A 14,288-nucleotide genomic window follows, 5' to 3' on the forward strand; every position below is an offset into this window, starting at 1 on the left:
TATTTGGATCGCTTTGTAAAATATTAGTTTAGAAAGATAAGTAAAAATTTGGTTGGTTTTCAAATTTATTCAGTATTTGTGTTTTTATTTTCCCTTTCTAAGTAAAGGGTGGTGTCATCCTGACGTGTCAGTTATTCTGATGTAACAATTTACTACTAGTAATCTACTAGACCACTGCTTCCAAGCAAACTATTAAACGAACGTATAAATAGGCTGTTCAAAAAGACAGCGGTTATACTAAAAAAATTTATTCCCCACAACAAGAGTATAAATGAAGCTTTACACAAAAGGAACATCAAATTTACTGGCTAAAATTTAAATCTTTATATATATATATTTATATAGTTTTCCAACGTTAGCGTAAGATATTTTGTTACTCTTTACAGGAATGGTAACGTCAGGCATGGAACACGTGCGATTTTAGGGTTAGATCGATATACATGTAGCAATCTTTCATTGATAGCGAAAATCGCAGTTGCCACCGTTTTCACATCCGGTGCAATATGAGAAGCACAAGGCAAACGATAGATCGGTTCTACGTCGTCCTTTGTATCACCAAGAATAGCTTCGACGTCATCGACAGTTTTTGGTTCTGACATTTCGTTGGCTCTCTCGTTACGAAGCCTGGATCCAGTGCAAGGTCCAGTTTCTTTGGCCATAATATGCTTATAATAATTTTGATGAAAAAAGTAGCAAAGTTCATCCGAACCTCCTTCGTATGGAATGTATTTGATCTTGACTTCACAAGTTTCCTAAAAGCACATGTACACAATGTTATCCAACATCTTATCTTGTACTAACATAGAAGTTAACCAAACCTCCACCAAATGGGGCAATATACGCCCGAAGGGTTATATCAGAGGAGGAGTAAAGCAAAATTCAAAGAAAAAGCATAATTAAAGACTTTTTGGTGGGGCATTATATGAGGGGGAGGGAGAGGAGGGAGAGAAGGTGCTTGGGGACAGGAGACAGGATACTAAAGGGCAAGAAAGTAAATAAAAAGATAATTTTGTTGCTCGGGGGATGGGGCGGGGGCAGGTTGCAGTCTGCATCAACACCTGCCTAGTTTCTAGTCAATACCTTTAATAGTTTTTAAGATATGCTATGGAAATGAATATATTGAGTAGATTTTACCTTGCTGTGACCTTGACCTTTGACCTACGACCCTGGTTCATGCACTCTGCACATCGTCTCATCAACACCTACATAAAACCCTAAGTTTGATGACAATATCTTGAATGGTTAATAAGTTATTGCTCCGGACAAATTTGATCTTTGAGCTCAATTTGTGACTTGACCTTTGACCTACAGACCCGGTTCATGTGCTCTGCGCATCGTCTCATCACCATCTACCTACAAGCCAAGTCTGAAGTCAATACCTTGCACGGCTATTTAGTTATGTTCCAGACATGAAATATGATGGCCAATTTTGACATTTTTGCTCAATTTGTGACCTTGGCCTTTGACCTACAGAGCTGGTTCAGTGTTCTGCACATTGTCTCATTGCCATCTATCTATATCCCAAGTTTAAAGTCAATACCTTTAATGGTTATAAAATTATTCACCGTACACGAATTACTGATGACGGACAGACAGACGCACGCGCCATCACGTAATATGTCCCATTTTCAAAACGGGCGTATATAAAATGAATTATGTTATAAGTAGCATAAGGACTACCAGAGCAACAAAAATCAAACAAGGCTAAGCTCTTTCATCATCATAATAATCATTATCATTATCAGTGTCAGTATTATTATTATTATTATTATAAATTTATTATTACCTGCAATGGATATACTTCCATCGAGCACATATCTGTTCCATTAATAGCTGCAATATTTATACCCTGCCCGTAAGCACATCCATACGGTTTACTTTCCATGGCAGAAGAACATTCTTCAATGGTATTACACGCGAGTAGTGAACGCAGCAGTATTGCCAAGGGAACTCCTGTCCTATTTGCTTTCTTTGGTGATAATGAGTTCAGGCTTATTACCAGAGACTTATTCATGCCAAAACAAAATCCTGTTAAATAGCCCGGGTAACTGAAAGATACAAACTGCTCAATCACGCGCTCTTTCTCGTCTGCTATAGTCACGTGTACAATATATACGCGGGAATACACGTCTTCAGTCCAATCGTCGTTATGCCCGATTATTCTGCATTGTTTTCTGTTTACCAGAACATCCGTGCACCCTTTTCCGTCATGTTCAGTACCAGTTCCCTCTATAAACACTTCATTCATGTGACAAAACTCTATTTCTGATGAAATCTGCAACAGGAAGAGCTCTTCAAACTTCACTTCTGCTCCATCTGCCATGCCCTGAATTTCTGACATAATATTCGGATGGGACTTGCGACCGGTAGACATGTACTGTTCGATTAACTTCCGTCCTTCACTGTTGTTGTAAAACCGTTTATACTGTTTAACATCGTTTGAGGTGTTCATGTAATCTCTTATCCATCCTATAAAAATTGATGCAAATGTAGCAGAAGATTATTTTTAGTACACTTTGGATTTGTGAATAAACATAGAAAAATTAATCATTAAACAAGTAGATTTTCTCCCTATTGCTTTTTAATACTTCAAACGTAAATGTAGGCCTTTCTGTAGAAGTGTACGGCTTTAACCGTCGCAGTCTGTCGCTCACTGTAGCATAACATTGCTATTTATTAAAAGGCAAATGCCTAATACATGTATAAGTTTTCAACCTATACACCCGACATTTTGTAATTGAAACAATAGAGAGGTTGCGATTTCATACTTGCACGAGAGGGTAGGTTACATACGTGTCTGCATGGTTGGGATGTCAGGGCTTCAGAACATTACTATTTAGCACAATACGTTCGACATGTTCAAAGTCTATATCCAAGGTTAAAATTAGTTCAGCCGTAAAAGCAGGAAGTCCATACCCGTCTTCGCTAAAATACCGTAACTAAAATAAATACAAAACGTAAGAACGCACCTTTGAAAGTACTGCCAATAGTAAAGCCCACATCGTAGTGATTCCTGGCTCGAACATATAGTACCGGAAGACTCTCACTTTTTTCCATTTCCGGATAATTCCAGTCTGAAATTTAGATTTATTGAGTCTTTGTCAGGTTATACTATAAGCGATTGTTTAATACACGTTTGTACAAATTTACGATATTTATACACAAACACAATGACATAAACTTTACAGCAATGTATGTGTAATTGAACGCGTTTGTTATATAATTTTCGCGAGTTGAGAGCAAAAGAGGTTTAAGTGCGTATAAATCATGCATTGGGAGAGCAAAAAGGGTCTAAGTGCATATAAATCGCGGGGTAAGAGCAAAAAGGGTCTAAGTGCATATAAATCGCGGGGTAAGAGCAAAAGGGGTCTAAGGGCATATAAATCGCGGGGTAACAGCAAAAAGGGTCTAAGTGCATACAGAAGCAGATGCCTGGAACAGGAAAAAGTGTATACAGATTTTATTAAAAATAAGCAATGAACACGATATATTACTGTACCACCAAATAAATTTTGATTTGATTTGATTTATCCGACAGTAGGCCTACCGTTTCTTCAGGTCTCACAGGACCAGGGGCAAATTCCAAGCGAACTGAAAGAGGCATATATGTATGCTTTGCCAATGTTCAAGGTGTATAATAAAATCAAGGCTGCAAATTACCACCCAGACTCACTATTATAACCTCCATGTTTACAAGGTCGTGCTCATCCACAATCACATCCTTATCAGCAGACGCGTAATGTACAGTTGCACAGATAGTTGAATATGCTAGTCAGCAACAAGATCGTTTCATCAATTTGGGCAACAATATCCGGGGTGTGGAGTAGGCGGGGTGGAATGGGGGATAAACACTATGATCGGCACCGCAATATCAGTATCGATCGACGGTCTTTATAATAATGTTGTCTCCCCTATTATCAATCAATTCCTCATGCCTGACTGACTAACAGCATGGCTTCAGGTAGAAGAGATCCTGTGAGATCCAACTCATCCACATAGCCCATGATCATGATCTTGGGTACAGACAAGATATCAATGGTATATTCCTTTTAAGTCAGGCATGTGTTAGGTCTTTAACAGACTCTTCCACGCTTTTATACAACATATTAACTAGACTATACTACATATTAACTAGACAGATCAGTGTAACAGACTAATGTCTTTAACACCAACGCTTAGGAACGACGCTGTATCACTGTAACAGGACTGACCAACGTACCAACGAGTGTGGGTGCTCTACCTGACTGATCAATATGCCCACTGTATGTTCATTCCCGCTATAGGACCAGATCAAGGAGCCCTTCGGCAAAAGCTTGCCCGTATACATATACACCATATTGTACGCTACGGATCTGGATCTCTTGTCCACATTTATATAGTGGAATATCAGTGCCATTTGATGATCAACTAATGCTTTAAAGGCCTGCAGGGTTGTCACCTATAAGTGATATATATTGTGCTACCTCTTCAAGTTCACCACATTGAGTTTCTTAAATTAAGAAACTATGCACATAAATTACAAATGTCCAATTTGTTGTAACTTTCTTCTTAGATCATTTATTTTGCTGTATTTATTATACTAACATCTTGCAATGGACAAACTCCACGTTGATTGGCAATTAAGACTTAATTGCCAATCAACGTGGAGTTTGTCCAAAGACTTAATTGCCAATCAACGTGGAGTTTGTCCACTTGCAAGATGTTAGTATAATTAATACAGCAAAATAAATGTTCTAAAAAGAAAGTTACAACAAACTGGACATTTGTAATTTATGTGCATGTCTAAAAAATTCTCTTTCCTTCAAATGAAGATCTATAAGGCGTAAAAATTGTTTGTTTCCGGTATCCCGACCTACCCTAATATTTTGGCCCGACCCTAAATGTTTTATGGCCTTGGGGAATATTTTTTTCAACTTTTTAATAGAAAGTCGCAAAACTGCACTTTTTATGCTTTAAAGATGCATGGTCAGTGATGATAGAAATTAACTTGAAAATCTACTGATGCTCTAAAGGCATAACCCCCTTATTTTGTATTCATTGTTTTTTTGGACACAAAAATAACTTCGAAAAAGTTTCACTTAGACCTAATAAAAAATCCAAAAAGAAAAAAATCCGACCTAGCTAGACCTACCTACCCTATTTTTTCGAGCATGTTACCCACGGTGTATACCCATTTCGGATCCCTATCTGTAGAAAATGAGAAAACGGATCCCTCTCTGTTCGCATACTGGACACTCTCTGTGCTAAACAATGAACTCCAACGTCAGTCAGCTCGGAAAATCAAATTTTTCGTCCTAAACACATTTTTGTGCATAACAACATATGGCCCACGGAATGGCGTAGCTATATACCATTGCTTTTTATGCCCCCCCCCCCCCCTTCGAAGAAGGAGGGGTATATTGTTTTGCAGATGTCGGTCGGTCTGTCGGTATGTAGACCAATCCGTTTCCGGATGATAACTCAAGAACGCTTGGGCTTAGGATCATGAAAGTTGTTAGGGAGGTTGGTCATCACCAGCAGATGACCCCTATTGATTTTGAGGTTAGTATGTGAAAGGTCAAGGTCACAGTGACCCTGAACATTTAAACGATTTCCGGATGATAACTCAAGAATGCTTGGGCCTAGGATCATGAAAGTTGATAGGGAGGTTGGTCATCACCAGCAGATGACCCCTATTGATTTTGAGGTGAGTATGCTAAAGGTCAAGGTCACACTGACCCTGAACAGTAAAACGGTTTCCGGATGATAACTCCAGAACGCTGGGGCCTAGGATCATGAATATTTATAGGGAGGTTGGTCATGACAGCAGATGACCACTATTGATTTTGAGGTCAGTATGTCAAAGGTCAAAGTCACAGTGACCAGGAACAGTAAAATGGTTTCCGGGCAATAACTTGAGAACGCTTAGGCTTATTGTCAAGAAAATTGATAGTGAGGTTGGTCATGACCAGTAGATGATTCCTATTGATTTTGAGGTCATTAGGTCAAAGGTCAAAGTCACATTTGCCAGGAACAGTTAAACGGTTTCTGATCTTCTTGTCCAAAACCACAGTTCCTAGGGCTTTGATATTTGGTATGTAGCAAAATCTTGTGGTCCTCTAGCAAAATTGTTAAGATCATTTCGCTGGGGTCGAATATAGCCCCACCCCGGGGGTCACATGGTTTATACAGACTTTTATAGGAAACAACTTTGAAAAACCTCTTGTCCAAAACCACAGGTCCTAGGGCTTTGATATTTTGTATATGACATCACCTAGTGGTCCTCTACTTAGATTGTCCAAATTATTCCCCTAGGGTCAAATATGCCCCCGCCCCGGGGGTCACATGGTTTACATAGACTCATGTAGGGAAAAACTTTGAAAATTTTCTTGTCCAAACCACAAAGATTAGGGCTTTGATATTTGTAATGTACGTAGCATCATCTAGTTGTTATACCCCCTCGAAGAAGGAGGGGTATATTGTTTTGCAGATGTCGGTCGGTCGGAATGTAAACCAATCCGTTTCCGGATGATAACTCAAGAACACTTGGTCCTAGGATCATCATGAAAGTTGATAGGGAGGTTGGTCATCACCAAAAGATGACCCCCATTGGTTTTGAGGTATGTATGTTAAAGGTCAAGGTCACAGTGACCCTGAATATTAAAACGGTTTCCGGATGATAACTCAAGAACACTTGGGCCTAGGATCATGAAAGTTGATAGGGAGGTTGGTCCTGACCAGCAGATGACCCCTATTGATTTTGAGGTCAGTATGTTAAAGGTCAAGGTCATTGTGACCCTGAACAGTTAAACGGTTTCCGGATGATAACTCAAGAACGCTTAGGCATAGGATCTCGAAAGCTGACAGAGAGGTTGTACCTGACCAGCAGATGACCCCTATTGATTTTGAGGTCAGTATGTCAGAGGTCAAGGTCACAGTGACCAGGAACAGTAAAATGGTTTCCGGGCAATAACTCAAGAACGCTTGGGCCTAGTGTCAGAAAAATTGATAGGTAGGTTGGCCATGACCAGCAGATGATCCCTATTGATTTTGAGGTCATTAGGTCAAAGGTCAAGGTCACATTGGCCAGGAACAGTTAAATGGTTTCTGATCTTCTTGTCCAAAACCATAGGGCCTAGGGCTTTGATATTTGGTATGTAGCAAAATCTAGTGGTCCTCTACCAAGATTGTTAAGATTATTTCCCTGGGGTCAAATATGGCCCCACCCCGGGTGTCACATGGTTTATATAGACTTATATAGGAAAAAAACTTTGAAAAACCTCTTGTCCAAAACCACAGGGCCTAGGGCTTTGATATTTTGTATATGACATCATCTAGTGGTCCTCTACTAAGATTGTTCACATGGTTCATATAGACTTACATAGGGAATCTTCATGTCCATAACATACATCATTCAAATTTGGACCACATTATAGTTTTGAGTGGCAAGATGAACCTTGACATGAGTTGACCTTGATCTTGACCTAGTGACCTACTTTAACATTTCTGTAGCTACAGCCTTAAAAGTTGGACCACATGCATAGGTTTGTGTACCGAAAAAAAACTTCGACCTTGTTATTGACCTAGTGACCTACTTTCATATTTTTGAAGGTACAGGCTTCAAATTTGGACCACATGCATAGTTTTTTGTTCCAAAATAAAATTTGATCTTGATTTTGACCTAGTGACCTACTTTCACATTTCTCAAGCTACAGCCTTCAAACTTGAACCACAAGCATAGTTTTGTGTACTGAAATGAACTCTGATCTTGAGATTGACCTAGTGACCTACTTTCACATTTCTGAAGGTACAGGCTTCAGATTTGGACCACTTGCATAGTTTTGTGTTCCAAAATAAAATTTGACCTTGGTTTTGACCTAGTGACCTACTTTCACATTTCTCAAGCTACAGCCTTCAAATTTGAACCACATGCATAATTTTGTGTACCGAAATGAACTTTGATCTTGAGATTGACCTAATGACCTACTTTCACATTTCTGAAGCTACAGGCTTCAAATTTGGACCACATGCATAATTTTGTGTTCTGAATTGAAATTTGGCATTGATTTTTACCTATTGTCTACTTTCACATTTCTCAAGCTACAGCCTCCAAATTTGAAGCACATGTATAGTTCTGTCTACCAAAATGAACTTTGACCTTGAAATTGATCTAGTGACCTACTTTCACATTTCTCAAGCCACAGCTTTCAAATTTGGACCACATACATATTGTTTTGTACCGAAATGAAATTTGACCTTGAGCTAGTCTTGAAATTTGGGACATTCAAAAATGGCTCAGTGGATGGCGCCAAGATCACTCTGTAATCTCTTGTTAGGTTAATAGGTTAAAGGTCAAGGTCAGATTAAACCAGAATGGTAGAACTTTTGTTTACAGTGAGCATATAATTTCTGTCCCTTGTGCAATTACTGAATGCATCAAGGGGGGCATTTCGTGTTCGACGAGCTCTTGTTTATTGTAACATTTGATTTATCAGTTGACAGAAGTCCAAACGAAGATGGAATATAGCCGGAGGTACTGGCTTGGATGAACATCGTTTTATGTTTATGAAACTTATACGACTTTCCTTGAATATAGCAAATATCTAGTTCCTTAGAAGTGAAGCCGTTGATCCTATCTTATTTGTAAATACACAATATGTGGATATTTTCATCATATTTCCTTAAAAACGCTCTACTTTCGATTTCGTTAATGCACGGGATCCCTCTCAGTCGGCTCAATTTTGCCTCACAGGATCCCTCTTGACTCTCTACACACGGCACGGGAACCCTCGATCGGTCACAATTATTTTTCTATCGGCAAAGATGCCTTCTCAATTTAACTTCAATGTCAGAGTTATGAAATGGTGTTCGTATTTAAAAGCAAAACAGTAATTATAGGTAATTACCTATGCACAAGTTTTGCAGCGGAAATAGCTAGTACGTCATTCTTCCGCTAAAGAACGATCGAGTGCATATTTACCGATGCAAAGATGATAACCTTTTTATTACATACGAATACAATGGTAATTGTGTAATGTAACTGCACTATATATTTTTTTTCAATAGTCTGAATAAGATTGACAATACTGAGCTAAATAAAAAAGTAATGCCACGACACACATTTAATTACGCCACGCATCTAATATGAAAGTCCACGTCAATGTATGTACCGATGTTTTCGGTACATACTTGTGTGCCCAGGCAGACGGGGGTTTGTTATGGTACAGATGTGTCTGAACCTTTTCAGACTAGCTATGCATGAATAGCCCCTCTTTGTATCAAATAAAATTGTACAAATTCGCGTTTAAAAGTTATTTGTGTATCACTAAGATATCTACGCAAGAGCATTAGTGCCAGGTGCTTTTTTTTCATTAACTCGAAATTTCGAGTTACTATCTTGCCCTTTTGTTAGAAAAATTTGAACGTCCGTCCGTCAGTCAAAAGCCAAAAATGTAATGGACGACTTTTGACTCTTCAAAGTGGAAGTATATACACATCCATATATTGTACCGAACATGTAGGGACTTGAACATATACTACAATACATCAAAGTATGACCTACTATAGCATCTAAAGCTACTCCAGATTTCAAACTGTATCCAGGATATATACCCTCATTTACATTATAATAATATATTCATGTGTTAGGGGCTCGAACTAGGCCGAAAACCTTCAAGACATGGTCAAAATAGTGAAATATTCTAAGTTTGAATACTTCCCGGTCACCTTCTATGACCTCTCCTCAAAATCAAGGTTTGTCAAGGTATCCAATCTTGGTTAGACTTATAATTACTCTTTCATTTAGGTATGTCTATATTTCATTGACATATGGGCTCAAACTAGGTCGGAAACCTTCCAGACTTGAGCATGGTTTAGGCACCTGAGGTCTTCCTCCAACATAAAAGCTGAGAAGTTGCATGTGTCGTTGCGGCGTTACACCCAACAATCAGTAAATAAAGAAACATTGTTTAAATAGAGATATTTTCTAGGAGCAAACGCTGCCATGGATATGACCCTGTAGGGCTACCCAATGACTACACCAGGTACCTAATCTTGGCCAGGACCTATACATCAACGTAAACAATTGTAGTTAGTGACTCGAAATTTCAAGATAAGTAACTCGAAATTTCGAGACAGTAACTCGAAATTTCGACTTAGTAACTCGAAATCTCAACATAGGTACTCGAAGTTTCGACTTCATAACTCGAAATTTCGAGATAAGTAACTCGAAATTTCGACTTAGTAACTCGAAATTTCGACTTAGTAACTCGAAATTTCAACTTGAATGTTATGTGAAATTGCTGATTTATTTTCAGTTTAAAAGCATATTAAGGGAAGTAAAACACCATGATCTATACCCTTAGAAACAGATATTGTTTTTAATAAGAATACCATCTCAAAATGCTAAAACTGAAGTTGAGGGTGCCGGTGCAGATAGAAAAAGTTGACGAAGAGGGTTCCCGTGCCGGGGGCAGAGTCAAGATGGATCCTGTGAGGCAAAATTGCACCGACTGAGAGGGATTCCGTGCATCAACGAAATCGAGAGTAGTGCGTTTTTAAGGAAACATGCTGAAAATATCCACATAAAGTGTGTTTACAAGTAAGATGGGATCAACGACTTCACATCTAAGGTACCAGATATTTGCTATATTTAGGAAAGTCGTATTTAAGTTTCATAAACATCGCACGATGTTCATCCTAGCCAGTACCCTCTGTCTACATTACATCTTCGTTTGGACTTGTGTGAACTGATAAAACAAATGTAACGATAAAAAAGCATTGGTGTAAAGCTACGTCATTCCGAGGGCCATATGTTTTTATGCACAAAAATGTGTTTAGGACGAAAAATTTGATTTTCCGAGTTGACTGGCGTTGGAGTTCATTGTATAGCACAGAGAGTGTCCTGTGCGCGAACAGAGAGGGGTCCGTTTTATCAATTTCCACAGAGAGGGACCCGATATGGGTATACACCGTGTTACCGGAAACAAAGATTGTTTAGGCCTAATGATTCACCATGTGCCGTGCGAGTTTTCTTGTAAGTGGCTACGAATCTTGGACGTTTCGATCCCAAGACATTTCGACCCAAAGACGTTTCAACCCCAAAATTTAATTTTCTTGGACAATTCGACCCCAAAGACATTTCGACACCAAGACATTTCGACCCCTCAGAAATAGTTGTATGTTTTCATTTTATATTTCTTCCATTTTGCATATTTTAGAAAATATGAATATATAGATCTATATAAATATTCTATTTTTAAATGAATCATACACAAAATACATGTCAGTGAATAAACCGCGCTGACCGTAAAGGACCGGCCGTATGTTTATTATTGAAACTAATTGAATTATTTCTTCATGTTTAATTTGATAATTTAAGAAGAAAATATATTATGAAAAATAAGTTTTTAAAAGAATTATATCATGTTTATATATGAATATAAAAACGTTTACTGCATTTATTGCCAAAGCACAATTAATGTCCTTTGAATATATGCGGCCTAACAAACAAGTGCCTCTGATTAGTCCTGATAGAGTTTGATTGGATTATCTCGCCTATTGATTATATCAATTAATCAGTATATTTGTAAGCACACACAAGTGACATGTGTCAAATATTAAATGTCTAACAAGGTAAGTGCAGTTAAATATGATAAGCTTTTATTTAATTTAAAAGCTAACAAAATTATGGCGATTGTGGTTCATCCACGAGTGCGCAGATTTCCCGTGCGCTCAACAAATCTTCAACTTCGTATAAAAACGTTTTGCGCATTTTATTTTCCTTTTGCAAATTAATTATTTATTTGAGATATGATTGAATTCTATCATAAACCCTAAAAATACGATTTATTAAAGAAATACCTGTGTACATTAGAGAATTTTAGGACATGGAAATTCCGAATGCACAAATTTCCAGTGCGCACGCCGATTTTCAATCATGTACAAGGTTATAACACACTAAATAGTTGTTGTTCTTTATTCTATATAAAATTGACCTATTTCCAATGGCCGCAGCACACATCAGGACCCATTTTAAATGTCTGTAACCTACATTTTCTTGAAGAGTATTTTTAATGCTAAATAAAAATCAAAAGAAAAGTGGGGGTCATTATTGATGCAAGAAAAATAATTTCAGTCAAACACACAAACTGCAAAATCAGCTAAAAAATGAGACCCCAAATTACACTGGTGGCGTATGATCTAAGTTTCCATGAAAATTTTTGCCATGTTGTTATTTCATTATGAAAATGCTACCTACATGTCAAGCATAGGTCTGTCATGTGATTTTAGCAAAAAGTTGCAAAGAAAATAAGGAAAATAGCTCTACAGAGCAAAAAAACTGAGAACCATTTGTATCCGACACTTTTTTCGCGCCATTTTTCTATTTAGTGTCTGTATGCCACAAGACGTAACGCGCAAAAGTATTTATTTTTCCTTTTGAAAAATAATAATTTATGATATATATGTTTGAATTCAGTCATAAATCACTTCAAAAATACCATTTGTTGAAGAAATACGGGTGTATTTCGGTTATGGCAATTTCCCGCGTGATCGCCGAATTTCAATCTCTTATAAAATCGTTTTGCGTTAAAGAATTTTACTTATCATTCTGAAACTTATTATTTGTATTATACACGAATGATTTCTGCAATAAACCTTACAAAAATACCATTTATTAATAAAATAAGGGCGCATTTCGGTAATGGAAATTTCCCGCGCAGTCGCCGAATTTCAGTCTCGTATAAAGTTATTTTGCGTGAACGTATTTTATTTTCCTTTTGTATTTTATTCATTTATGATATACATGATTGAATTATTTAAAAAAAAAAAACTTCAAAAATACCTTTAACTTACAAAATACAGATGTATACCGGTTATGGAAAATGTATTCCGGTGTATCCTGGTTTTTTAGGTGGATTCCGGTTTAATGTGTGACCGAAATCGCTTGAAGTTGTTAAAATAATACTTTTAAAATCATACTTTAAATCACGTGTATTTGCTAAAATATTAAATATAGAAAAAAAGTAATACGGCTGCCACATTTTCCTTACAGATATGAAATATGATAATATTTTTGTCCCCCGTTTTTAACAGAACAGTACATTTTGCAGTAACGGGGATTTCGTGTTTGATATTTTACAACTGGAAGGAATGTCGTTCATAGAAAAGAGCAGTTTGTAAATAACAAAAATCATAGTCTGTATTCTGTAAAGCAAATACTTTATGTGTGCGTCAAAATCGCTTACGAAAATAACATTAAATGCGAAAATAAGCAATATATTGTTTAATTTCCTATTGTTCTCTTTACATTTTCGCCCAAATTAAAGATAATGTTTACGCATGTTTATAAATATCCGATGTCACCACAATCGCTTAATTGATTGTTAATTGCAATGGCACTGCAGATAAATATACACGTGCTGTATAGCAACAAACAATAAATCAAGGTGTGATAATCCAATCAAAAGATCGCGTTTTTCTGATTATGATTTTAAATATCAATAGAACGAAGATGGTGTCATCTTAAACTTCTTTGAGTTAAATTATAATTATTTATATTTGGTCGAATCCCATAGAAATGAGATGCATATATCTTTCACAAAAAAAAAAAAAAAAAAGAGGTATTAAAGATGTGACTTTATTAAAGTTATTTTCATAATTAAAATCAGCTAAATCGGCCCATGATTTAAAAATCTTTTTTTTTTATTATAGCCGTGTACTAAAATAGTCTTTAGGATGATTTGAAAATATAAATAAACACCAAGTATGAAAATATGTTATATGAAGGTTATTTTAAGAAGATAATCAGAACGATTTGTTCATAAATTATTTACGTAATAAACGCGGCTGATTCATTAATAAATGGTTTTTTTTATAAATGATGATTATTTCATTATTGTGAGATAAAAATCACTCATTTTTCATATGAAGGCATGTAGTAATATAGTCTTTAAGAAATTAAAAAAAAAAAGAATTTTAGAAAATAAAGAAATTTAGACAAATTTGGCTCATTTTCGTAAAAAAGACCGTAACCGTATTTTAACATTTTAATTGGTAATTAAGCGTTACTACATTTTGAAATTGCTCAATTATCTACAGATTAAAGCTTAATTATAATAATGACGGCATTCTTAGATGTTTTCAGGCATATCATTGAATGGGGTCGAAATGTCCAAGGAGTTGGGGTTGAAATGTCTTGGGGTCGAATTGTCTCTTGGGGTTGAAATGTCTTGAGGTCGAAATGTCTTGCTAGCGTGGCGACATGGCACGTAAAGATAGCTCGGCATAATTTTCTGCTTAATAAATAT

The 14,288-nt window shown here is 36.8% G+C and overlaps 1 protein-coding gene across 1 annotated transcript in view; it reads right to left on the reverse strand.

Moving 5' to 3' along the window:
- LOC123533662 (uncharacterized) overlaps positions 1–14,288 on the reverse strand; it is a 14,419-nt gene continuing 131 nt past the window's right edge. The window contains exons 2-4 of the mRNA XM_045315412.2: positions 2,970–3,074; positions 1,787–2,469; positions 1–752 (exon numbers count right to left, since the gene is read on the reverse strand). Of these exons, the coding sequence (XP_045171347.2) occupies positions 381–752; positions 1,787–2,469; positions 2,970–3,057 (1,143 nt within the window). The 5' untranslated portion in view covers positions 3,058–3,074 and the 3' untranslated portion in view covers positions 1–380. The remainder of the gene's footprint in view (positions 753–1,786; positions 2,470–2,969; positions 3,075–14,288) is intronic.

The sequence above is a fragment of the Mercenaria mercenaria genome, chromosome 12, assembly GCF_021730395.1.
Source record: "Mercenaria mercenaria strain notata chromosome 12, MADL_Memer_1, whole genome shotgun sequence".
Classification (NCBI taxonomy): Eukaryota; Metazoa; Mollusca; class Bivalvia; order Venerida; family Veneridae; genus Mercenaria; species Mercenaria mercenaria.